General features: G+C 38.1%; 1 protein-coding gene across 11 annotated transcripts; it reads left to right on the top strand.

The window, feature by feature from the left end:
* Positions 1-6,524, top strand: LOC133796136 (uncharacterized). 11 transcript variants are annotated; one of them, XR_009875412.1, is made up of 7 exons: positions 2-553; positions 1,384-1,491; positions 3,719-3,778; positions 4,093-4,207; positions 5,573-5,622; positions 6,002-6,076; positions 6,258-6,524. XR_009875412.1 is itself a non-coding variant. In XM_062233621.1 (6 exons), exons 2-5 carry the CDS (start codon positions 1,387-1,389, stop codon positions 5,595-5,597), a joined length of 321 nt encoding a protein of 106 aa, XP_062089605.1. In that variant the 5' UTR covers positions 2-553; positions 1,384-1,386; the 3' UTR covers positions 5,598-5,622; positions 6,258-6,524. The 11 variants fall into 11 exon arrangements, 2 of the variants coding, with proteins under 2 accessions (XP_062089605.1, XP_062089611.1); XR_009875418.1 differs by lacking the exons at positions 5,573-5,622; positions 6,002-6,076 and adding an exon at positions 689-757 and having other exon boundaries at positions 1-553; XR_009875415.1 differs by lacking the exons at positions 5,573-5,622; positions 6,002-6,076 and adding an exon at positions 681-757 and having other exon boundaries at positions 1-553.
* The last annotated feature ends 18,359 nt before the right edge of the window (positions 6,525-24,883 follow it).

Below are 24,883 nucleotides of genomic sequence, written 5' to 3'. Positions count from 1 at the left end.
CAGTGTTACCCCACCACTTTTTTTCTTTACATTTTTTTTTTCCTTCTTTATTTTCTCTCCTACCAAACTACCATTCTTTTTATCTTCTCTGCAATTTTCTCTCCAAATGATTCGTTCCTTCCGCTTTTCATCTTTAACAAACAAAAACTAAAAGCCCGCTAATTAATTTCTGGGAACTTTTATTTTCCTTTTATTTTCGCAGGTCTAACTTTACAAGAGTTCAACCCTTTCCATCTCTCCCACCTCATCCCGTTAACTCAACTGAGCATCTCCTGAATCTGCTACAAAGAACTGCTCATCTTTTCTTCAATTTCTTTCGATCCCCTACCTATCCATAAACCTTTCCGGGTCGCCGTTTTGGGTTTCAATTTCTTTCTTTCAATTTCTCTCTGCCATTTTCCTTGGGAATGCAAGCTCGTTAAAAAGCCAGCTCGACTTCTGCACGACTGTGGATCGATACACCATCGAGTTTCTCAACAGGGAAGATCCGACGACTCTCTTCCTCCATCGTCATCGCTCAACTCAGTCCATCTCTGCTTCTCGGTCCAGTGAGGTAACCAAATATTTTTTTATTCTATTTTCGTTGTTTATATATTTATTTGAATATCATATATTTTGGTAATATACTTGTGATTTGTTCCTGGTAGAAAACACTTTTAATTAAATAGCACTTCATCAAGCTTTTTAGCATTCGAATTGATCCCCAAACAAAGGTTCCTTCACCAGCTCGCTCGTTGCTGATAACTAATGAATAAAGGTGCTATATATATATAATTTTACTTTAGATTACAAACTAAATTTTGGGGAGTATAGTATTTTTAACCTTTTCTTTTTTCTTTCGATGCTCGTCCCTGAAATGTCTGAATTGATGCTTCCCTTTTAGTAACAAATTTGAGTTTATAAACATATCTTCAACAATATTTTATAATTAACCAAGATTATTATTATACTGTGCTTCATTTTCTAACATCATCTTTGTAGTAATCTTAACTTGCAAAACACACTAGCTATAGTTTTGTTTTATTTTGGTCTCTAATTAATCTACCAAGTTTAGACTCTCTGACCCCCAGTTGAATTCAACTGCTTATTTATTACTGCAAAGTCATAAAAAATGATGGGACTTGATCATTTTAGTATATATGTGTACTTCTTTAAATTGTATTAATCATATAATGTCATGTGTCTTTTGTATTTTGCTTTTTATATTTTGCAATTAATGCAATTCCAGTAAAATTGCTCGATGAAAAAAATTAGAGGGATGCAAAAGAATTGGTGGAGAGAAAGAAAATGGAAAAATAAAAGAAAGATCTGCTTCATTGTTTATATTTTTACTAATTTACTAAAATTATTAATTTTATTTTGTTTTAAATTATGTTGCTATAGAAAATGTTGGTATGGGGAAAAATTGCTCCACTGATTATTAGATTGAGGTTGGAAAATGAGCTCAACAATACACCTTCAGCTATCAATATAATTGGCTCTTCTATTCAGGTATCTGTTAATAATACATGAGACATGACATAACTGTAAAATGTGGTTCTCAACTATCTTACTTATGTTTCTATTTTTTTTGCTTTACTGTAAGTATGTATTGATTTTTTTGTTTGTTTGTGTTCTCTCATTTGACCTTGTAAGTTAAGTCACTGTTAAGTTATCACTTTAGTTTAGGAAGTTCTCCACTACAGGCCCCTCCATGACCATTGTCATTGTTGAACAAGCACCATTGGATTCGACAATGACATCAAAGAATTGGTTGCCCAGCCATTTTTTTTGAAACAGAAAATCACATATTATTATTATGCTCAATGTCAAAAAAATTACAGTTACATATTGTGTAAATTAAGAAACAGTAATAGTGAGTTTTTGACCCAAATCATAATGACCATCAACACCACAAATAAAGTATTTAGGTCCAGAGCTCCTCAACAACACTGTCTTTTCCACTTGTCAAAGGCACGCCTTGAGTCGCTTTGCAGCCTTCGAACTTACCCTTATTCACTTCAATCACATTGTGAGCTCCAACTGCATACTTGAACACAAGTGTGTCACCAACTTTGAAAGTCTTGCCCTTAGCCCAAGCAGTGTAATCAACACCAGTATTCCACCCAGCTGAGTCTCCAACATTGTAATCTGTTGCACAACAAATATTTGCAGTCATTGCAACCACCACAATGCCCACTAAGATCACTCTAAGAGAGAAAGCCATTGCCATTTTGATTGTGTTATATATATATTGTATATTTGTATACAACTTAATTTTACTTTAGCCCGGCCATTTGAAAGTGAAAGAGAATCCTCATAGGCAGAGGATGATCTCTGTCTGCAAAATCGTTTATCACCACCCTTTAAGTCAGGAGTCACTTTGATTGTTTTGTCTTGGCTTAAATATCCCAACAAAATGGGTGGTTTTGATTGTTTTGCTTGGGCTTAAGTTTTAGCACATGTAGTTAGTTAGTTCTAACTGTAATATAGGTTAAGTTATAGTTAGTTAATTAGTGTGGTTAGTTTTCTGTTAATCACTTCTTGGTTTCCAGCTCCTTTTTCCCTCTCTTTGTATCTTTGTACTATTCAGCTATAAATAATAAAGTCTCATATCTCTGGTACATTTACAGAGATCATTTTATCCAATTCATTCTCTTAAGTACTCTTATGTGTGTGTGATGGCAGCGATCACATAGGGGGGCCTGTTTGGAAGTATGAAATGTTATTATTTAATCACAAAGGAATGCTGATGATACTATGTAGTACAGTGTGATGGTGCTCCTTCCTATGATGATACCATCTAGATAATGACCACCATTGATTACTAAGGCATGCCAAAGGCTTCTGTCATATTTTTTTGGCCTCTGTAATTTTTAGAGATTACCCCCAAAACAAAAGCTTCAGTTCCTCTTTTTATTTTTTTTATTTTTAGCCTAACAGAGCTGAAAATCAATTTGGCAGAGGTTATAGAAGCTAGAAGCTAAAAGTTAGAACTAACTCTTTAAAACATTTTACTATTTTAAATAATACTGAAGAACATGAAAAGAATACCAAGTTGGCAGTGGTGAGATTCTGACTAGGCCCATTGAATCAAAAAGCTTTGTGTATATATAATCTCACCTACTTATAAAAATTATATTTGTGAATGGAAAAAAAAAGGAAAGAAAAAAAAAGGGTAATGTAGTGGAGTTCAGGTTTGGAAAGATACCCTTTTTCAAATAGACAAATATTTCTATGTGAGAGAGGTGGTTAGTGAAAAATTAGTAATAATAATAATAATAATGATAATCCATTTTTTGGGGCTCAACAAAAGAATTCTGCATTTGCAGCCTTAATCAATTATTTTATTGAGGTGTCTATTATTGGTGTCAGATTAGTGTTAATTTAATTACAAAGAAAGATGCTTTGAATGTGGTGCTGTTTCGAGAGAATAGTTACAAAAGCTTATAATTTATTATATTGGTAATGATAAGAAAATGAGATAAAAATATTGCTAGATAATTTTATTGTGACAGTCTTGTCTCCATGAAGTTTAATAAAAAGGTCCAATTATTATGAGACGTGTCTAGAATCCATTGTTTTTTGTTTTCCCTCTTTTTTTTTATAATTCTTTTGGCTGCTCCTTCTCATAATTAATTCAGTGTTTTATATCAAAGTAAGGATGTTTATCCTTATCAAAAATGCTAGTTCACACCATTTATATCTTCTAATGTGTTCTAGTGTTTTCCATGCCCAGGGGAGGATATCAGTGTATGTGTCTGTTTGGCAATCTTGATATCATTATTTGATGATGAAGGTAACATTAACTTAATACCTCATTGCTTTCCCAATTTCCAAAGGAGTTTTTTGTTTTAAAAAATAAAATAAAATTGGGGAGTTCATAGCTCCTGCCATTTTTCTTCTGTGTTTCATGTAGACATTTATTTGTTGCATATTTTTACACTATCTTTTTTTTTTTTTTGTATAATTTGAACGATTAGTTTCCCACTTACTCCTTTGTGTTACAACTTTGCCCAAGATGGCTTATTAATCCCTTTGTAGAATGGGAAATTCTCTTTCCAAATATTATTGAATGTACTGTATGTCTCAACTTTTGTACTCTTCGAATAGGAACATTTGATGGTGGGAAGTTTTTTAGCCAGAATTGCATTACCAAATTGGAAATGAGGAAAATATTAGATTTGCAAATTTGCAGTAAATGCCCAGCCATCAAGAGGAATCTCCAGTAAGTTTTCAGCTTTCTTAGTGGTAGAACAGTGGATTCAGATTGAGATATTCTCTCAGGATTTTGCTGAAGTAGATATAGATAGATACTCCACCACTGAAATCAAGAGCTTTCCATTTTTGACACTCTTCTCTTATAATAGCTACCTTTTCCTTCAGTTTTGAACGGTGGGCAAACTTAAAATAAAATGGCCCAGTCTACTTTTTCACTTACATTATTGCTGACTTTTTCTTTGTTCACAGTGGTGTGGTGCTTCTCACTTATGGTTTTAAGTTTTTTGTGTTTTACTTTTATTTTACAATTTCTAAATTATAACCAATGCAAGCTATATCCATAGTTAGTTCAAATCAAAGTGACACTGTCCTATATCAGAAAAAAAGGTACTAAAGTTTAAGGCTAAGCCATTCGAAGTCAATTAGGTTGATGCCCATATGTTGTGTTAAACTAGTACCGTATCACGGTGGAGAAAAATCTAATAGATCCCTTCCAATGGGGTATATAAATGATGTAGGTCCACAATTTTAACTATTTTGTCCGTTTCATTACAAAATGCATACATACTAGATTTAATCATTTTATACAACCACACAATCTCTACAAAAGTGTAAGGAAAGAAAGTTTCATAATCTGTTATAAGCTTACCTCAGTTAACATTATGGCTGCATTACTATCCGGTTTGAAATTCAATTATGAATATGTCCTTTTTTATTTGTCCATTTTGCTTGTTAATCTTCTTCTATTGAACAATATGTTTGTTATATGCTAGAAACAAGAACTTCAAATTTTGACAGAGGTTACTCATGATTATATCAATTATTAAAGAATGATTTCTTCAACATTTGAGTCCTTGTTATTACTTTTACTGCTGTAATGTACTCCCTGATTGAGATTACTCATGTACTTTTTTTGTCTTTTCCAATTTTTAATATGCAACATTGAGCCATTGATCTTATAAACAAGAAGAGTGAGAGAGAGAGAAATATTTATAAAGCTATATTGTAAGAGAAAGTAGTTAAGTTAGATATTTTTGTTATGACAAGCAAGGTTAAGTTTGTTAAGTCTTTTGTTATATAATTCTAACTTTGATAAATGTTTGGCTTGGAAAAGTGCCATTTTGATAACATGTTTGGTTGGAAAAGTTCCTAAACTCTGGCCACTAAGCAGCTTTTATATTTATAAGCCATATATGAGCAATGCAGAATATGACCATGGACTATATTCTTACAAAATATATATTCAGAGAAAAATTAATAATATGATAACCATATATACCCAAAATTTAATATATGAATGAATTTATTTACTTATTGTATCATTTAATTTTAATTTTGTATTAATCTTTTAGGTATTGATTATATTCTTTAGATTGTGGATCGAATTGGAAAGTTAATTAACTTGATTATTAATTGCAAGAGGTACGGAAGTATGTTCTCTTAACTCTTTTAATAATATCATACAAATGTTAGAGGAGTTTGAATATCTTAAATATTCATTCGTAGAGAAGTAGGTTCTGAGATTAAAATTGTGTGTTGCGGTGATAACGGAAGGTTGAAAACTTATGTGGCTTAGAGAAGTAGGTTTTGGAAAATTTGTTTGTGTGTTGCGGTGATACAAGGAAGAAAAATTATTGTGTTTGAATTTTTTTACTTAGTATTGATAGATGGTTAGGTAACCTTTATATGGGAAATAATGTCAGATTTTATCTAGAATTATGTATTGTCTTCTTACAAATAAATTGTGTTTGCTTGAATTGGTTTGATTATATTGATAGATATCTCGCTTGGTGTGTGATAGATAATTCGTCCTAACTATGCGATACTTACTATACGAGAAGTAGTTGGTTCAACAGTTGCATGACTTTCTCAAAAGGTTATTCCAAGATGTATTTATTTAGTTACTTGATTACATAAATGCTTGTTCAACATTAACCAATATGCAATCCATGATTATTGTAAATTTGGTTACGCGTCATGATATTATTGACTGTTTTAGATGAATGATATGGTATTTCATGACCTCATTAGTTTTTCTTTTATGCTTTATTTACCAGATTCAACCAGTGAAGTGCAAAAGAAAATCTAATTTGGAAGGCTTTGGTGTGCTGATATTTAGAAGATCATGAATTCCCACCTTTACTTTTGAATATATAATTGTTTAAGACTATTTTGTTGACCATTGTGAGAATGTTTTGTTTATGTTAATTAGACAGTGTTGAATATCTTAAGACTTTTGGATTGTTTTTTAGATAATCTTGAATGTATTTTGACACAATTATTTAGTTATATGTGATATGAACCATATAATTGGTACTCAAAAATATATTTGTACAATGTTAAGGGTGTCTTAAGTATATTAAATGAAGCGGGTTTGAATTAAAGAAATAAAAAATAATTATAATGTACATGTTTATATAATAATAATTCATAAAATTATGTTTATATAATAATAATTTATAATTAGAATAAAACAAAAAATGTGTCATTGTATCTTTTACAATAACACTGGTTTATAAGAATAAAATTATGTTATGCAAACTATTTTCTATAATGCAGAAAGTGTGTTATTATAAAGTGTATCATAACACTACTTTATAAGTACAAAAAAGTGTTATATAATCTACTTATAAATAGCATAATGAAATACTTATCTAACTATTAAAATAACACAACAAAAGTGTTATCGTAGGCTATACCATAACACATGTCTATAACGATGGATAAATGTTATGCAAAGTGCTCCGACCTACTATAACACCGCTTTCTTTAACACATAAAAAAGTGTTATGGTATATATTTGATAATACTTTTTCGGTCTTATTGAAAATGTTTTTTCTTGAAGTGAATATTGGAAATTGTATACTTTATGGATATTATTTGAGTAATTGGATATTAGTGGTAACTAGGAAATATGGGTAAGATTACTATATTACCCCTGAGATTGATAAAGGAAAGGAAATTACATAGAAGGGAAGTTTGGTCCTTTTAGTGATAGTTGACCATTAGTTGTCTAGTGTCTTCCATTTCACGTTCTAATTGTTCTTCTTCCTTCTTCTATACCTCCTTACAAAAGTTAAGGTGATGATCATTTTTCTTTAAATTTTTCCTAAGAACTAAGATAAATCAAGCCGTAAAAAGGGAATTAGAAACTGCTAAGTTCATCTTCATCATATGAATCAAGACATAGAGAATTAGCTATTTAAGGACACTTGAAGGAGATCGCACTTGGATCAGTACTAACTACATTGCTGGAATCCAGGTAAGAAAAGTTGGCATTTGCACATAGAGAGGGCATTGGCCCTATTGTATTTGTAAATGGTCATGATTGTATCATTGAAATATAAATTAGCTTGGGTTGTGTACGCTTACTTCATGCTTTGTTCATTATGCTTATTATTAACTTAATTGACTATAGGTAAGCAGTTATGACTGTATTAATAATATTGAACTAGGGTTGTGTACCATTATTGCATATTTGTTTGCATTGTAGTCAATTGATTGTGATTCATCGGTATGGCCTGTATTCAGCTATGATCATGTGGAATGTAGGTCGTAATGGCAAGGCCGATATTTGAGTGCACTCATTTGGCATAGGTTGTAAGTGTTGTGCTTGGTTACGCACTCACTCAGCATAGGGCGTAACACATGGTGCTTGGTGATGCACCTTAATCGACATAGGTCATGTTGAATGTTCATGTGGTCGAGATATATGTGTTTATGATTTATGAATTATGCGATTTGTTAATTACATGGCTGATACATATGTGTTTATGGTTTATTAATCATGTGAATTGTTATACATGAGTACTTATTAATTATGCCTTGTGGGACTTTTCTTCCTGGGCCTTGGCTCAAGGGTGCTCTATGGTGCAAGTAAGGGCAAGGGAAAGATAGGCCAGCCATGAGTTCGAGAGCTTGGCGAGAGTGTGTACATGTTCAACCTACTTGACCTACGGGGTTGAGTTATCTGATGGACTTGAGTCAAAAGTCTAATTTTGTCGCTTAGGTCGACTCATTTTGTGAAGAAAAAGTTGTAATCTTGTTTTGTTTAAACTAAATGGGATCCCATCTAAGTTTTATGAACTTAATGAAATGATTTGAATCTTTTTATCAAATGTTGGTGTATTAGTTTACTATTTTATTTTTAAATGACACTTTTGGGTCAAAATATCTTGCTTGACAAGATAAGCACTATTTTAAACACACAAGGTAACACTCCTAGAATAGTATGGCGTTGCAATTTAGTATTAGAGCCGCCAAGGTTCTATGGTTCCCAATGACTAATCAAACATGTACACTTGCTTCTGAAGACTCAACTCATGGTTCAATGGGTAATGGGTTGAATATATGTTTAACTACTTATTTGAAGTATATTTCCTTATCTTCATGCTAGAATAGGGAGCATGATATATTGTAGGGCAAGGCTCTTTGCTTGATATATTGATATGAAATACGTGCTTATGAGCATTATTGTTGATGTGAAAATTGTACTTTGATTGGTTTTGACCGTAGAGGACAGATATGCTTATGAGCATTATTGTTGATTGTTAGAATTGCATTTTGTTTGGTTTTGACCATGAGATGATTTTGAGGTTCTTATCATTGCTTGATAAGCTGGAGTAATTGATTGAAGAAGTATTTGGAAATAATGCTTCCGAGGCGATCAACTAGACTCTGTGGCAAGAATGTAGAGGCGAAGAATGTTATTGTTGAACCCCAGCCAGCTCCTAAGTGGTCGGAGAAGATGCTCGCTGATGTGCAAGCTAGATTAAAGAGACAGGAGGAAGAGATAAGAGAGTTGAGGCAATAGATTTCGTCATAGAATGTTGCACAACATGTGATCCCTGCACCGGTACCATTGGTAGTGCAACCTAAAATATGAAATCGATTGGAACCATTGTATGAGAGGTTCTGGAAGCAACAATTTGCAGTTTTATTTAGGGAGGCCCAAATCCACTTAGAGCTTAACAGTGGTGGGCATTATTAATTCCATCCTGGATTTTATGAGGGTGGTGAGTAATGATAAGATGTTTTATGCCAATTATATGTTATAGAAGGTGTCCGAGTATGGTAGGAGGTTGTAACCCAGACAAGGAATATTGCCACAATGAGTTGGGAAGAATTTTGGAAAATATTTAATGAAAAAGTATTATAATGGCCCAGTTCGAACTACAAAGGTGGATGAGTTTACTAGTTTTGTTTTAGGCAATATGATCATGACTGAATATTCCTTAAAGTTTGATAGGTTGGCTAAGTTTGTTGTTGACTTAGTGCCAACAGACGTCACAAGGAAAGAAAGATTTGTTCGGGGCTGAATTCTATGATAGCCATGATGTGAGAATCATATATGTGCCTAGAGTTACTACTTATGCTCAGGTGGTAGAGAAGGACCTTACAGCTGAGGGGGTAGCAAATAAGATATGGAGAGAGAGGGTGTCACAAGTCGCGATGCTCGGAGGAAGACTCCTCCATTTACTAGATCTAGTAGGGTTGGTGGCTCCATTGATCCAAAGAGAAAGAGTGGCTACTCATTTGTTTGTATCTAGTAAAGTGATAGACAAACTTAGTAGACCTTGTAATATGTATGTTGTGGGGTTTGGAACCCTGTTACCTACCGGAGAATTAGTAATCTTTAGGAGGTGAATTATATCTTTACCTGTAAAGGTGGTTAGTATAGAATTAGTAGTGGATCTGACTGAATATTCCTTAAAGTTTGATAGGTTGGCTAAGTTTGTTGTTGACTTAGTGCCAACAGACGTCACAAGGAAAGAAAGATTTGTTCGGGGCTGAATTCTATGATAGCCATGATGTGAGAATCATATATGTGCCTAGAGTTACTACTTATGCTCAGGTGGTAGAGAAGGACCTTACAGCTGAGGGGGTAGCAAATAAGATATGGAGAGAGAGGGTGTCACAAGTCGCGATGCTCGGAGGAAGACTCCTCCATTTACTAGATCTAGTAGGGTTGGTGGCTCCATTGATCCAAAGAGAAAGAGTGGCTACTCATTTGTTTGTATCTAGTAAAGTGATAGACAAACTTAGTAGACCTTGTAATATGTATGTTGTGGGGTTTGGAACCCTGTTACCTACCGGAGAATTAGTAATCTTTAGGAGGTGAATTATATCTTTACCTGTAAAGGTGGTTAGTATAGAATTAGTAGTGGATCTGATTGAGTTAGAAATGGATGATTTTGATATAATACTTGCTATGGATTGGTTATCCAAGTATGGGGCAGCCATAGATTGTTAAAAGAAAATGGTGACTTTTAAGCCTCGGGGAGGGGATCTCTTTTTGATTGTGGATGCTATAGATGAACCCCACATTTTGATGATCTCAGTGTTGAAGGTTATAGATCTATTATAGAAACCGTTGGACTAGAGGATACCATATTAGTTTGTGAGTTTTGGGTATGTTTCATGAAGATTTATCTAAGTTACCACCGAATCAAGAGATCGAGTTTGTTATAGAATTAGTACCTGGGATAAAACCAATATCCAAGGCACCTTACAAAATGACACCAGCAGAACTGAAAGAATTGAATGTTCAGTTACAGGAATTATTGGATTTGGGGTGTAACACCCTGGATAGCCAAGACCACTACATTGTGTACTTATAAAGGTGCAGAACTTGCTAATCAAGTCATTAATTTAAAAACGTGTCACTAAACATATATGGCTAGGGTTTAAAAAGGTTTTGGTCTCAAAAGTTTCACTTTATATAATTAAACAGTTTTATATACATGGGATCCCAAGTGAAGTAGGGTTTAAAAGTTAATTTACAGAATCTCCAAAATACAGACAACTATCAGCCAAAACAAGGCAAAATAGACATTTATGGTTCTCACGTCCCTGCCTAAACCTCAACCGTGGCGGCTGAGCAGCTGGTCATGTACATTCAGCTCGCAGAGCTCTCCAAGTCAGGGCTGATCAAGCTTGCCCTTGCCTTTACCTGCACCACGTAGCACCCGTGAGCCAAGGCCCAACAAGAAAACATAATGTGCAACACAAACAACAATAACAGAAAGTCAATTCTTTAAGCACGATCAATTATCAAATATTCCACATTGACCATTCAGCACATACTCAGAATCAAAGATGCAGCTAATTACAAATAACATTCAGGTCTCATAATAGTCAGATCACATAATAGTCAGAGTTGACAACTTAGGTTGCACCCTCTGTTTACCCCACTGACTCTGGCCCGCTTAAACCGAGCTCAGTGCATAATAAGTTGTCCTCAGCTACCAGTGGCCAAGCCGCGCCCTGTGCGCTAGTGTAACCCTTGGCACTCTTAGGTCGTTGGTTCAATATTTACATGGCATAATACCATCCTCTCAAGCATACACAATAGGGAACCCTTAGTCCCATTACAGATATAAAACCAGGTGTAGTTTTCTTACCTTTAGTTTCTGCGTTCACTGATTACGAGCGACGCTCCTCGAGAACGATCTGTTCTCGAGCCCTAGCCTTAACACCTAGTCACAACCAAGGTATTGGATTTCATTAATATTCAAATAAGGGTTTCCGGATACAAAACTTGCTTCAGGGACATCGAATTCCACCAAGCATGGTGGCAAAAATCGATCCCGAGCACCCTAGACCAGATTCCCGTGCTTAAAATCCCCAAATGATTGAGAATGTACCTAAGGGCTGCGGCCCTTGAAGCCTAGCCGTGGCCCTGCCCTTGGGCGTCGCGGCGCTTCCCTTTGGTCGAGCCTCCCTGGCTCCTTTGCATCCTAGGGCTGCAGCGCTCTAGAACAGAGTCGCGGCCCTTCCCTTCATGCCCAGAAAATTCACCATTTCTAGCATCTAAACCTCATCCAAAACCATCCCAAAGCTCCCTAATTCAAAACCCATTAATCACAAGACTTTTAACATGACTCTAACAACATAACCCAACAGAAATCCAGCCCAAAAACCTACTAAAATTCCATTTTTGATTTCTGAAACCCAATAGCTCAAAACACCAAAACCAGTCATGCAAAACTAGAATTTAAACCTCTAAATTACGAATTGAAGCTTACCTCTTCTGCTGAACCACTTCCTTGACAAATTCCTGAGCTAAAATCCAAGCTTCTCAGCTTAATTCAATCATTAAACATTAAAACCATAAACACCTCAATATTCAGCCAAAACTCAGAATTTTAACTCCCAAAAACAAACTCAATTCTTACCTTGATCCTGGTTGGGTGTCCCTTAGCTGAGTACTAAGCTAAACCTTCATGAATTCTGCTCAATCACAGAGATTTCGAGTTGAATTTTCCCTTAGATTTTCTGTGGTTTCTTGAAAGTGAAACAAGAAGGAAGAGAAGAGAGAAGAAGAGCTGAGGTCGTTTTGTGTTTTATTCCCCTTTTTTTTTTATTAACTTAATCTCATCCTAGCCGGTTAAGTCAATCCCGAGGCACGGGGTACTGGAAACGTCCCTGAGGGCAAAACGGCAAATTTCCCCAATATTCTCGCCTAGACTTCCTAACCTCAAATATATCTCCATATATTTATTTCCATAACCTGTTAGTCTAAATAACAACCCGATACCTAAAATACCCCTGACTTATCCAAAGTCAAATATTAAGCCCCGTTGTGACTTTTCCTACTATCTAGCTCCCTTGGATCGCCTCAAGTCGCACACTACAAATCTACCCACATAATAATGTGGTTCTCAGAGATATAACATTTAATCACATTTACATTCATATAATCATACAAGCATGCTTATCATGTAATCATGCATTAAATCAATAAATTCACACATAAGCCAATTATGCCCTCTTGACACACTAGTCAAGGCCCTTAAGCCATATTAGTGATTTTGGGTCGTTACAACTATCCCCTCCTACTGAGAATTTCGTCCTCGAAATTTACCTGAATAACTCGGGATACTAATCTCGTATCGCTGTCTCTAACTCCCAGGTCGCCTCCTCAACCTTGCTATTTCTCCACAACACTTTAACTAACGGAATTGTCTTATTCCGTAAAACTTTGTCCTTCCGGTCCAAAATCTGAACTGGTCGCTCTTCATAAGACAAATCTGTCTGTAACTCCAAATCCTCATACTTCAGCACATGTGTTATATCTGAAACATACTTCCGCAACATGGAGACATGGAATACATTATGAACTCCTGGCAGTGACGGTGGCAAGGCCAACCTATAAGCCACCTATCCAATCCTCTCCAAGATCTCGAAAGGTCCAACAAACCGAGGGCTCAGCTTGCCCTTTACCCCAAATATCCTCACCCCTCTCAATGGTGAAACTCGCATAAACACGTGGTCCCCAACCTAGAACTCCACATTCCTACGCTTAGGATCAGCGTAGCTTTTCTGTCTATTCTGCGAAGCAAGCATTCTTGCTCGAATCTTCTCAATAGCTTCATTGGTCTTCTGAACCATGTCTGGCCCTAAATACCTTCTCTCACCCATCTCATCCCAATGAATGGGTGATCTGCACTTCCTTCCATATAACATTTCGTAAGGAGCCACTACAATCGTGGATTGGTAACTGTTGTTATATGAGAACTCAATCAATGGTAGATACCTACTCCACAACCCCTCGAAATCAATCACACACGCTCTAAGCATGTCCTCTAACACCTGAATCGTCCTCTCAGACTGTCCATCAGTCTGAGGATGAAAAGCTGTGCTAAACTTCAGCTGGGTCCCCATAGCTCTCTGCAGAGCTTCCCAAAACTTAGAGGTAAATATAGGATCTCGATCAGACACAATAGACTTTGGAACCCCATGGAGACGAACTATCTCCCTCACATACAAGTCTGCATACTGTTCCACTGTATAGGTCGATTTCACTGGCAGAAAATGCACTGACTTGGTGTATCTGTCTACTATCACCCACACTGAATCACAAAGTCCCACTGTCCTGGGTAATCCTCCCACAAAATCCATCGTGATGTCCTCCCACTTCCATTATGGGATATCCAAAGTCTGAAGCAATCCCGCTAGTCGCTGATGCTCAGCCTTTACCTGCTGACATGTCAAACACCTAGACACATACTCTACCACATCCTTCTTCATTCTGGGCCACCAGTATAATGTCCGTAGGTCCTGATACATCTTCGTGGTACCCGGATGAAGCGAGTATGGCGTAGTGTGAGACTCATCCAGTATCTCTCGTCTGATCCTCTCATCTGCTGGAACACAAATCCGCCCCTGTTATCGAAGTATACCAGTTTCAGAGACGGAATAATCCTTAGTTGTCCCTGCTAAAACATGTTGCCTAACTTCCTGCAACTGCGCATCCACCAATTGTCCCTCCTTAATCCTCTCTAGCAAGGTCGATTGCAAGGTAATATTAGCTAACTGGCCCACCACCAATTCTATCCTTGCTCTGGTCATTTCATCTGCTAACTACCTTGAGATCTGGGTGGAACTAAACAATTGTCTTGGGCCCCTCCGGCTCAATGCATCTGCCACCACATTGACCTTCCCTGGATGGTAAAGGATATCGCAATCATAATCCTTAACCAGCTCCAACCAACGCCTCTGTCTCATGTTCAGATCCTTTTGAGTGAAGAAATATTTCAAACTCTTGTGGTCAGTGTATATCTCTCACTTCTCCCCATACAAATAATGCCGCCAAACCTTCAGGGCGAATACCACTGTCGCCAGCTCCAAATCATGAGTAGGATACCGTTGTTCATATTCCTTCAGCTGCTGCGATGCATAGGCTATAACTTTCTCATTCTTCATCAGTACACACCCTAAACCCATCCTCGATGCATCACAGTAAACCACAAACTTTCCTTCCTCCGAAGGAAGACTCAGCACAAGTGCAGAAATAACTCGTCGCTTCAACTCTTGGAAACTGTTCTCACACTTCTCTGACCAAACAAACTTCTGATTCTTCCTTGTCAACTCTGTCATTGGTGAAGCGATCTTTGAGAATCCTTCTACAAACCGACGATAATAACCTGCCAACCCAAGGAAACTCCGCACCTCCGAGGCATTCTTTGGCCTCGGCTAATCTCTTACTGCTTCTACCTTGGACGGATCCACCTTATTCCCTTCTGCTCCAACTATATGCCCAAGAAAAGTCACCTCTGGCAACAAAAATTCACACTTCTTAAACTTGGCGTACAACTGATGCTCCCTTAACCTCTGTAAAACCTGTCGAAGATGTTGCTCCTGCTCTGTCTCTGAACTGGAGTATACTAGAATGTTGTCGATGAAGACAATGACAAACAGATCCAAGAAGTCCTTGAACACCCTATTCATCAAATCCATAAAAGCTGCTGGGGCATTGGTCAAACCAAAAGACATGACCAAGAACTCATAGTGCCCATATCGCGTCCGAAAGGCTGTCTTTGGTATATCCTCATCTTTGATCCTCAACTAGTGATAACCAAATCATAGATCAATCTTTGAGAACACCATCTTTCCTTGCAGCTGATCGAACAAGCCATCAATCCTTGGCAGATGGTACTTATTCTTTACGGTCAATTTGTTTAATTCTCAGTAGTCTATACACATCCTCAACGTCTCGTCCTTCTTCTTAACAAATAACACTGGAGCGCCCCATGGTGAGTAACTAGGTCTAATGAATTCTAAATCCAGAAGCTCCTGCAACTGTATCTTTAATTCCTTCAACTCAGCTGGTGCCATTCTGTATGGTGTCCTTGATGCTGGTTCTATCCCACGTGCTAACTCAATCTCAAATTGGATCTCCCTGCGCGGCAGCAACCCTGGTAGATCCTCAAGAAATACCTCCAAAACTCACACACCAATTTGGTCTCTCCCGGCCCTGCCGACATAACTCTAGTGGTATCCACTACACTGGCCAGAAAACCTATGCATCCTTCGTGCAACAAGTCTTTGGCTCTCAATGCTAAAATCATGGGTATGCGGGGTCCACATACCGCCCCTGCAAAGACAAAAGGATCCTCGCCCTCAGGCTCAAAAGTCACCATCTTCTTCTGCAGTCAATAGTAGCACCATATCTAACCAACCAATCCATCCCCAGAATCATGTCAAAATCCTCCATGTCTAACTTAATCAAATCCACCGAAAGTTCCCTACTATCAACCATCATTGACAGTGCCCTAATACATCTCCTAGAAATTACCAGTTCCCCTGTAGAAAATAAAGTCCCAAACCCCGCAGTCCGATATTCACTAGGTCTACACAATCTATCAATCACTTTACTAGAAACAAAGGAATGTGTAGCACCAGAATCAATGAATACAGTAAAAGGAGAGCCAGCACTAGAAAGATGACCTGTCACTACCGAGGGACTAGCCTCGGCCTCTGCCTGCGTCAAAGTGAATACTCGAGCTGGAGTCAAGCTATCCACTTTCCCTGCTTCACCTTTCTTCACTGTTGGGCAGTCTTTCCTGAGATGCCCCACTGTTTCGCACACAAAACAAGCTTTGGCCTGACATTCGCCCAGATGACGCCTTCTACACCTCAGGCACTCTGGATAAGTCCGCCATGCCTCGCCGCCACCCTGACGGCCACCCTGATCACCCCGACCCCTCCTGTCAGGACCAGCAGTAGTCAAAGTGTCAGGAGTCTTTCTCTTGAAGTCAATGGGGCCTCCGCCCCTGCCTGTCCCTGAATAAGGAGGCACCACTCTGCGGCCCCGCACCCCACCGCACTTTCCCTCCAAATCTTGTTCTCCGCTTCCTCAGTGGTAAGAGCCTTCTCAACGGCCTGGGCATAAGTTGTTCCTCCAAGTACCGTTGTAATCCTGACATCCCGGGCTATCATAGCATTAAGCCCCCTGATAAATCTATCTTGTCTAGCAGCATCAGTAGGCACAAGATCTGGTGCAAACTTCACAAGCTTGTCAAATTTTAGGGCATACTCAGTACCAGTCATATTGCCCTGCACCAAACCCACAAACTCATTAACTTTTGCTGCCCTGACAGCAACATTATAATATTTATGGCTGAATAAGTCTCTGGAGCCTTCCCAACTCAAAGCAGTCACATCCCTGGTTTGCGATGCCACTTCCCACCAGATGCGGGCATCCTTTCTCAACATATAAGTGGCACAAGCCACTCTATCATGACCCTCTACTCTCATGAAATCCAGAATAGTCGTAATCATAGTCAGCCACTGCTCAGCCTTCAGTGGGTCTGGTCCACCTTCAAAGATTGGAGGTTGCCGCTTCCTGAACCGCTCATATAACGGCTCCCACCTGTTCCCAACCTCCCCAGACTGTACAACCGGCACCACTGCAGGTGGTACAATAGGGGAAGCACTCCCTGATGGAACCTGCTGTCGCAGTAAGCGAATCTGTTCATCCTGGCTCTGTAATCGAGCCTGCATATCTGCCATGAGTTGCTGCCAGTTCTCAGGGACTGGCAGAGGAATCTGGCCCTGATCATCACCCCTAGTCCTGGCTAGTCGTGTAGATTTTCTTGGATGCATAGTTATCCAAGTCAATCTGCAATCAACGACTCGGCAGTCAGTCCATGATGACAGGGTAAAAGCTTTCCCCAAAGTACATCAAAGGAACATAACCAATCACAAACATTCAAAATATAGGCATCCATCCACATGCACCGGCTGCTAATAAGCATGCCCCAACATTATCACACCACAGCTAAGAAAAAAGCATTCATCCATGGATAATATATAGTTAATCATTCAAATATTCATTTACATGCACAGCGATGCTAATAAGCAAGCCTTAATATTTCCACACAGCAGTCAAGGGCCAGGCCCTATCAGTATCTCATGCTTCCTATTAATCCAATAAACAACAACATTCATAACTCATTCCAACCAGTCTTCAGGAACCCTTAAACCTAGGACGCTCTGATACCAAGTTGTAATGCCCTGGATAGCCAAGATCGCTACAATGTGTACTTATAAAGGTGCAGGACTTACTAATCAAGTCATTAATTTAAAAACGTGTAACTAAACATATATGGCTAGGGTTTAAAAAGGTTTTGGTCTCAAAAGTTTCACTTTATATAATTAAAAAGTTTTATATACATGGGATCCTAAGTGAAGTAGGGTTTAAAAGTTAATTTACAGAATCTCCAAAATACAGACAACTATCAGCCAAAGTAAGGCAAACTAGACATTTCTGGTTCTCATGTCCCTGCCTAAACCTCAACCATGGCAGCTGAGCAGCTGGTCATGTACATTCAGCTCGCAGACCTCTCCAGGTTAGGGATGATCACGCTTGCCCTTGCCTTTACCTGCAACACGTAGCACCCGTGAGCCAAGGCCCAGCAAGAAAACATAATGTGCAACACAAACAACAATAACAGAAAGTCAATTCTTTAAGCACGATCAATTATTAAATATTCCACATTGACCATTCAGCACATACTCAGAATCAAAGATGTAACTAACTATAAATAACATTCAGGTCTCATAATAGTCAGATCACATAATAGTCAGGCCCGACAACTTAGGCCGCACCCTCTGTTTACCCCACTGACTCTGGCCCGCTTAAACCGAGCTCAGTGCATAATAAGCTGTCCTTGGCTACCAGTGGCCAAGCCGCGCCCTGTGCGCTAGTGTAACCCTTGGAACTCTTAGGCCGTTGGTTCACTATTTACATGGCATAATACCATCCTCTCAAGCATACACAATAGGGAACCCTTAGTCCCATTACAGATATACAACCAGGTGCAATTTTCTTACCTTTAGTTTTTGCGTTCACTGATTACGAGCGATGCTCCTCGAGCACGATCCGTTCTCGAGCCCTAGCCTAACACCTAGTCAAAACCAAGGTATTGGATTTCATTAATATTCAAATAAGGGTTTCCGGATACAAAACTAGCTTCCGGGACATCGAATTCCACGAAGCACGGTGGCAAAAATCGATCCCGAGCACCCTAGACCAGATTCCTGTGCTTAAAATCCCCAAATGATCAAGAATGTACCTAAGGGCTGCGGCCCTTGAAGCCTAGCCGCGGCCCACCGCTAAAACAGAGCCAAGCCCCTCCCTGAGAGCAGACACGCGTCGCGGCCCTGCCCTTTGGCCGAGCCTCCCTGGCTCCTTTGCATCCTTGGGCTTCAACGCTCTAGAACAGAGATGCGGCCCTTCCCTTCGTGCCCAGAAAATTCACCATTTCTAGCATCTAAACCTCATCAAAAACCATCCCAAAGCTCTCTAATTCAAAACCCATTAATCACAATACTTTTAACATGACTCTAACAACATAACCCAACAGAAATCCAGCCCAAAAACCTACTAAAATTCCATTTTTGATTTCTGAAACCCAACAGCTCAAAACACCAAAACCAGTCATACAAAACTAGAATCTAAATTATGAATTGAAGCTTACCTCTTCTGCTGAACCACTTCCTTGACAAATTCCTGAGCTAAAATCCAAGCTTCTCAGCTTAATTCAATCATTAAACATTAAAACCATAAACACCTCAATATTCAGCCAAAACTCAGAATTTTAACTCCCAAAAATAAACTCAATTCTTACCTTGATCCTGGTTGGGTGTCCCTTAGCTGAGTACTAAGCTAAACCTTCATGAATTCAGCTCAATCACAGAGATTACGAGTTGAATTTTCCCTTAGATTTTCTGTGGTTTCTTGAAAGTGAAAGAAGAAGGAAGAGAAGAGAGAAGAAGAGCTGAGTTCGGTTTGTGTTTTATTCCTTTTTTTTTTATTAAATTAATCTAATCCTAGCCGGTTAAGTCAATCCCGAGGCTCGGGGTACCGAAAACGTCCCTGAGGGAAAAACAGTAAATTTCCCCAATATTCTCGCCTAGACTTCCTAACCTCAAATATATCTCCATATATTTATTTCCATAACCTGTTAGTCTAAATAACTACCTGATACATAAAATACCCCTGACTTATCCAAAGTCAAATATTAAGCCCCGTTGTGAATTTTCCTGCTATCTAGCTCCCTTGGATCACCTCAAGTCGCACGCTACAAATCTACCCACATAATAATGTGGTTCTAACAGATATAACATTTAATCACATTTACATTCATATAATCATACAAGCATGCTTATCATGTAATCATGCATTAAATCAATAAATTCACACATAAGCCAATTATGCCCTCGTGACACACTAGTCAAGGCCCTTAAGCCATATTAGTGATTTTGGGTCCTACATGGAGTTTATCAGACCAAGTTTGTCCCCATGGGGTGCACTGGTACTATTTGTGAAGAAGAAAGATGGATGCTTGTGGATGTGTATCGACAACTGTGAATTGAATAAAATAACTATCAAGAATAATGATCCATTGTCAAGGATTGACGACTTGTTTGATCAATTGCAAGGTAAGAAAGTGTTGTGAAATATTAATCTCTGATCTGTTTATCACCAGCTAAGGATCAAGGAAGAAGATATTCAAAAGACTCCTTTCGCACGAGTTGGAAGAGGAGCACGAAGAACATCTTTGTTTGGTACTACAGAGGCTGAGGGAACATAACTTTAATGCAAAGTTCTTGAAGTATGAGTTCTTTCTTCCTCAAGTAAAATTTATGGGTCACATTGTGGGTAAGAATGAGATTATGGTTGATCCAGCTAAGATAGAAGTGGTAAAAGATTGGCCAAGGCTAAGGAATGCTTCAGAGGTTAGAAGTTTCCTTGGATTGGCACGGTATTACCGGCGTTTTGTTGAGGGATTCTCAAAGATTGTAATACCTTTGATTGAGTTGATGTGTAAGAACTTAAAGTTTGTGTGGACTGATAGATGTGAATAAAGTTTCGAAGAGTTGAAGCAGAGATAGATTACTGCACAAGTGCTTAGTATGTCATTTGAGAATGAGAAGTTTGTAGTGTATTGAGATGCGTCGTGACAGGGACTAGGATATGTGTCCTTATGCAAGTTGGGAAAGCCATAGCTTATGCTTCGATACAGCTGAAAGAATATGAACAGAGATAGCCTACACATGACCTTGAGTTGGCAGCAGTGGTATTTGCACTTAAGGTGTGGCGACACTATTTATATGGGGAGACGTGTGAGATATACACTGACCATAAGAGTTTAGAGTATTTATTTACCCAAAAAGATTTGAACATGAGGCAGAGATTTTGGTTAGAGATGGTGAAGGATTATGACAGTGAAATCCTTTATCATCTTAGGAAAGCTAACATGGTGGTTGATGCCTTAAGCCGGAAAGGTCTGGGCCAAGTGTATAGTTCGAGACTGATCTTAGAAAAGTTAGTTGAGGAAATGACCAGTGCTAGTTTAGAGTTCGTGGTTGATAAATTGGTGAATACAACTCTTTAGTATACCCTTCTTGAAAGAATAAAATAAGCACAAAGGAGTGATCCACAAATGGTGAAGCATAGAGATGAACGCTAAGGACTTTACTATTTCTGATATGGATATGTTGAGATATAAAGATCGGATATGTGTTCTGATGGATGCTGGTATTATGAAAGAAATTTTGGATGAGTCTCATACCACTCCATATTCATTACATCCAGACACCATGAAGATGTATCGGGATTTGAAATCTTTATATTGGTGGCCAAGAATGAAGAAAGATGTAGTTGAATATGTGGCTAATTGCTTAACTTGTCAGCAAGTGAAAACTGAACACCATAATGGAAATGGGAGGATATAACCATGGATTTTGTGGTTGGATTGCTTACTATGGGGCAATATAATTTTGTATGGGTTATTGATATACCAAGTCAACACACTTTTTGCCTATGCGAATGAATTATATTGTGGATTAGTATACTTAGCTATATATGAAGGAGATTGTTCGTCTCCATAGGGCACCAAAGTCTATTGTGTCGGATCAAGATCGTACATTTACTTCCAAGTTTTGGGAAGGCTTGTAGAAGGCAATGGGTACAAGGCTGAAATTTAGTACTGCTTATAATCCTCAGACAGATGGAGAATCTGAGAGGACGATCCAGATATTAGAGGACATGCTTCAGATATGTGTTTTGGACTTTGAAGGATCATGAAGTAAGCACCTTCCCTTGATTGGGTTTTCCTACAACAATAGTTATCAGTCAACTATCAGAGTAACTTCGTATGAGATGTTGTATGGCAGGAAATATAGATCACCAATCCATTGGGATGAAATGGGTGAGAGAAAGTATATTGGTCCTGAGGTTGTTCAGATAACGAATGAAGCCATTGAGAAAATTATAGTGTGGATGCTCACTTCACACAATAGACAGAAAATCTGCCCAGATCCAAAGTGTAGTAATGTGGAGTTCCAGGTTGGAGACTATGTTTTTTCTGAGTTTTTCCAATGAAAAGGTTAAAACGATTTGGGAAGAAAGAGAAATTGAGCCCTAGGTTTGTTGGACCTTTTGAGATCCTGGAAAGGATTGGGCAAGTGGCTTACAAATTAGCCTTGCCCCCAACATTGTTAGGGATTCGTAATGTGGTTCATGTATCGATTCTAAGGAAATATGTGTCAGATACTACACAATTGTTGAGTTATGAGACCATGGAATTACTACATGATTTATCTTATGAAGGAAGACCAGTAGAGATTCTAGATAGAAAAGATAAATTCTTGCGGAATAAGACTGTTTCCTTAGTGAAAGTATTATGGAGGAAAAGCAAAGTAGAGGAAGTGACTTGAGAGCTAGAGTCGGATATGTGGGACCAGTGTCCTGAGTATTTCAGGTAAATTTTAAGGATGAAATTTCTATTAGCAGGGGATAGTTGTAACGTCTGAAACTCCTAATGAGGTTAAGTACCTTAATTGCATGCCTGGAGGGCATGAGTGGAATTAATTGTGAATTATATTGCTGATGCAGTTTTTTGCCAACAATAGATTAAGAAATCTGTTTAGAGAGATTAAGCTTGATAATAAACCGTTAATATAAAATCACAAAACTTTTATGTGGTTCAGTGGTTAAAATCTACCAAGTCCACAAGTCACTTTTATTCATGCTTTTGAACTCTTGAAGAAATTGTTTGTGACAATTGTAACGACCCAGATTTTCAAGACTCGATAATGCGGAAATATAAATGTTTTCATTTAACAAAATGTCTCAAAAACCCATAGAAAAAAAACTTTTTAAAAAGTCGTATGGCCATACTTAACATTTAGTTACAAACATGTTTTATAAAGATTAGAGTGAGCCTAGTTTAGGAAAATTACACAACATTTCCAAAAATAAAAAGGCTTCCCAAAAGGTCGGTCCACATGTACATTTGCAAGGAAGACTCCAGCGCTCACTGCTCTGCCTTGCCCTTGTTCTTACCTACAACATGAAACAACTAGGTAAGTGAAAACGCTTAGTAAGATCAACTTCCAAACAAAGCAGATAGAGAAATAGGGATCCGGACCCATCCGGACCCTACACAATCAATTTCAAGAACGCTAAAGCGTCCTGGCAAACTTATGGTCATGCCTGATAACCAAGGATAAATTAATTCACATCTAGATAAAAATCCTGCACTCAGAAAATCCCAGAACAAGCAGATATATTATATCACAACTATATCTTATCAACAATTATATCCCTGCACTCAGAAAATCCCAGAGCAAGCAGATATATTATATCACAACATAATTCGAGACCAACGCTCGACAATTTCCAACAATTCATGCGTAACGCGCCCTCCAACATAATTGCTAATCTGTAAAAGAGAACCGAGTCTCCACACTAAGATCTAGCCAATAAATATCCTCAACAATGGTAACTATCGTGTTACCTAGGGCATCGCGACTTATCCAAGAGTGTAATCCAATTTACACGGTTTTACGGAGACTTCTATGTTAATCAGTGGTGCTGGTGAGCAGCTGCCCCTAGGGTGTTCAACCTCACTCAATCTTGGCAACCCCTAGTATCTCTAGGCACTCTCACGGAATGGCCAATATTCGCGGCTGCTATCCGGGAATAACTTATCAGAGCACTTGCTCGGATTCTAACCGTCCAATGATTAAGTAAGCATGAGGGCCCCTAGGTCCCATTTATCTTGGCGCCCCTAGGTTTAACCAGCTTATCCTCATCTCACGGCCACTCGTCGCGGTAATGAACCAGACATAAATAAAATCAAGCAGTGTGACGGGGATCAACCGTCTAGGATATGACGGACTTCTACCGTTCATATTTTCTAAATCAGCACTCACTAGACTAACGTCTCTAAGCAACTTTCTATGACAGCCTATATATATGCATGTATCCCTATACTAACATACAAGACAATAATCATTTCATGTTGCAGCCATACAATATAAGTTGACTTACTTGGAGTCCTTAGTGCTCAGCAAGTTTTCACCCTCCAACGTTCAGTCCAGTTACGCTTAGCCAATACTGTAGTTATCCATACAGTATACTCGGATTAATTATGGCACTCATAATTCATTATTATTATTTTGGGCAGTTTGGTCATTTTAATAAAAGTCATTTGTAAGGATTTACAATCCTTATTTGGTTTTAAACTTATTAAGGAAAGTTATACAAAATATTCGAGACTAAACCCTAAGTCTCGGGGAGACCTATCCTAAGGTCTCGATACCTAGGCTCGGGTATCACAATGGTATTTCCCCACAACCCGCTAAAAATCTTACTCTTTCAAGGTATCGCTATTAACCCGCACTTTCGACTAGTCGGTTAAAATATGTAAGATTTTAGCTGGTATTATATCCAGAAAATACAAATAAATTCCTTAATTATTTTTAAAGAAAATAAACTCTTTAAATTTTCCTTTTTGTTTTCTTAAGGTTTTTAATATCTAAAAACCGATTTAAGAAAATTGTCTAATTTGTCTTAATTAGGAAAACCGTTATAAATTTCTCATCT

Source organism: Humulus lupulus, chromosome 1, assembly GCF_963169125.1.
Source record: "Humulus lupulus chromosome 1, drHumLupu1.1, whole genome shotgun sequence".
NCBI lineage: Eukaryota > Viridiplantae > Streptophyta > Magnoliopsida > Rosales > Cannabaceae > Humulus > Humulus lupulus.
Note: the sequence above shows the minus strand (reverse complement) of the source record. Positions and strands in the feature narration are given on the sequence as shown.

Coding starts and splice junctions, on each gene's coding strand:
- LOC133796136 (XM_062233621.1), top strand. CDS start 1,387: ATGTTGGTATGGGGAAAAATTGCTCCACTGATTATTAGATTGAGGTTG. Junction 1,492..3,702: donor TAATTGGCTCTTCTATTCAG/GTATCTGTTAAT, acceptor AATGTGTTCTAG/TGTTTTCCATGCCCAGGGGA. Junction 3,779..4,092: donor ATCATTATTTGATGATGAAG/GTAACATTAACT, acceptor CTCTTCGAATAG/GAACATTTGATGGTGGGAAG.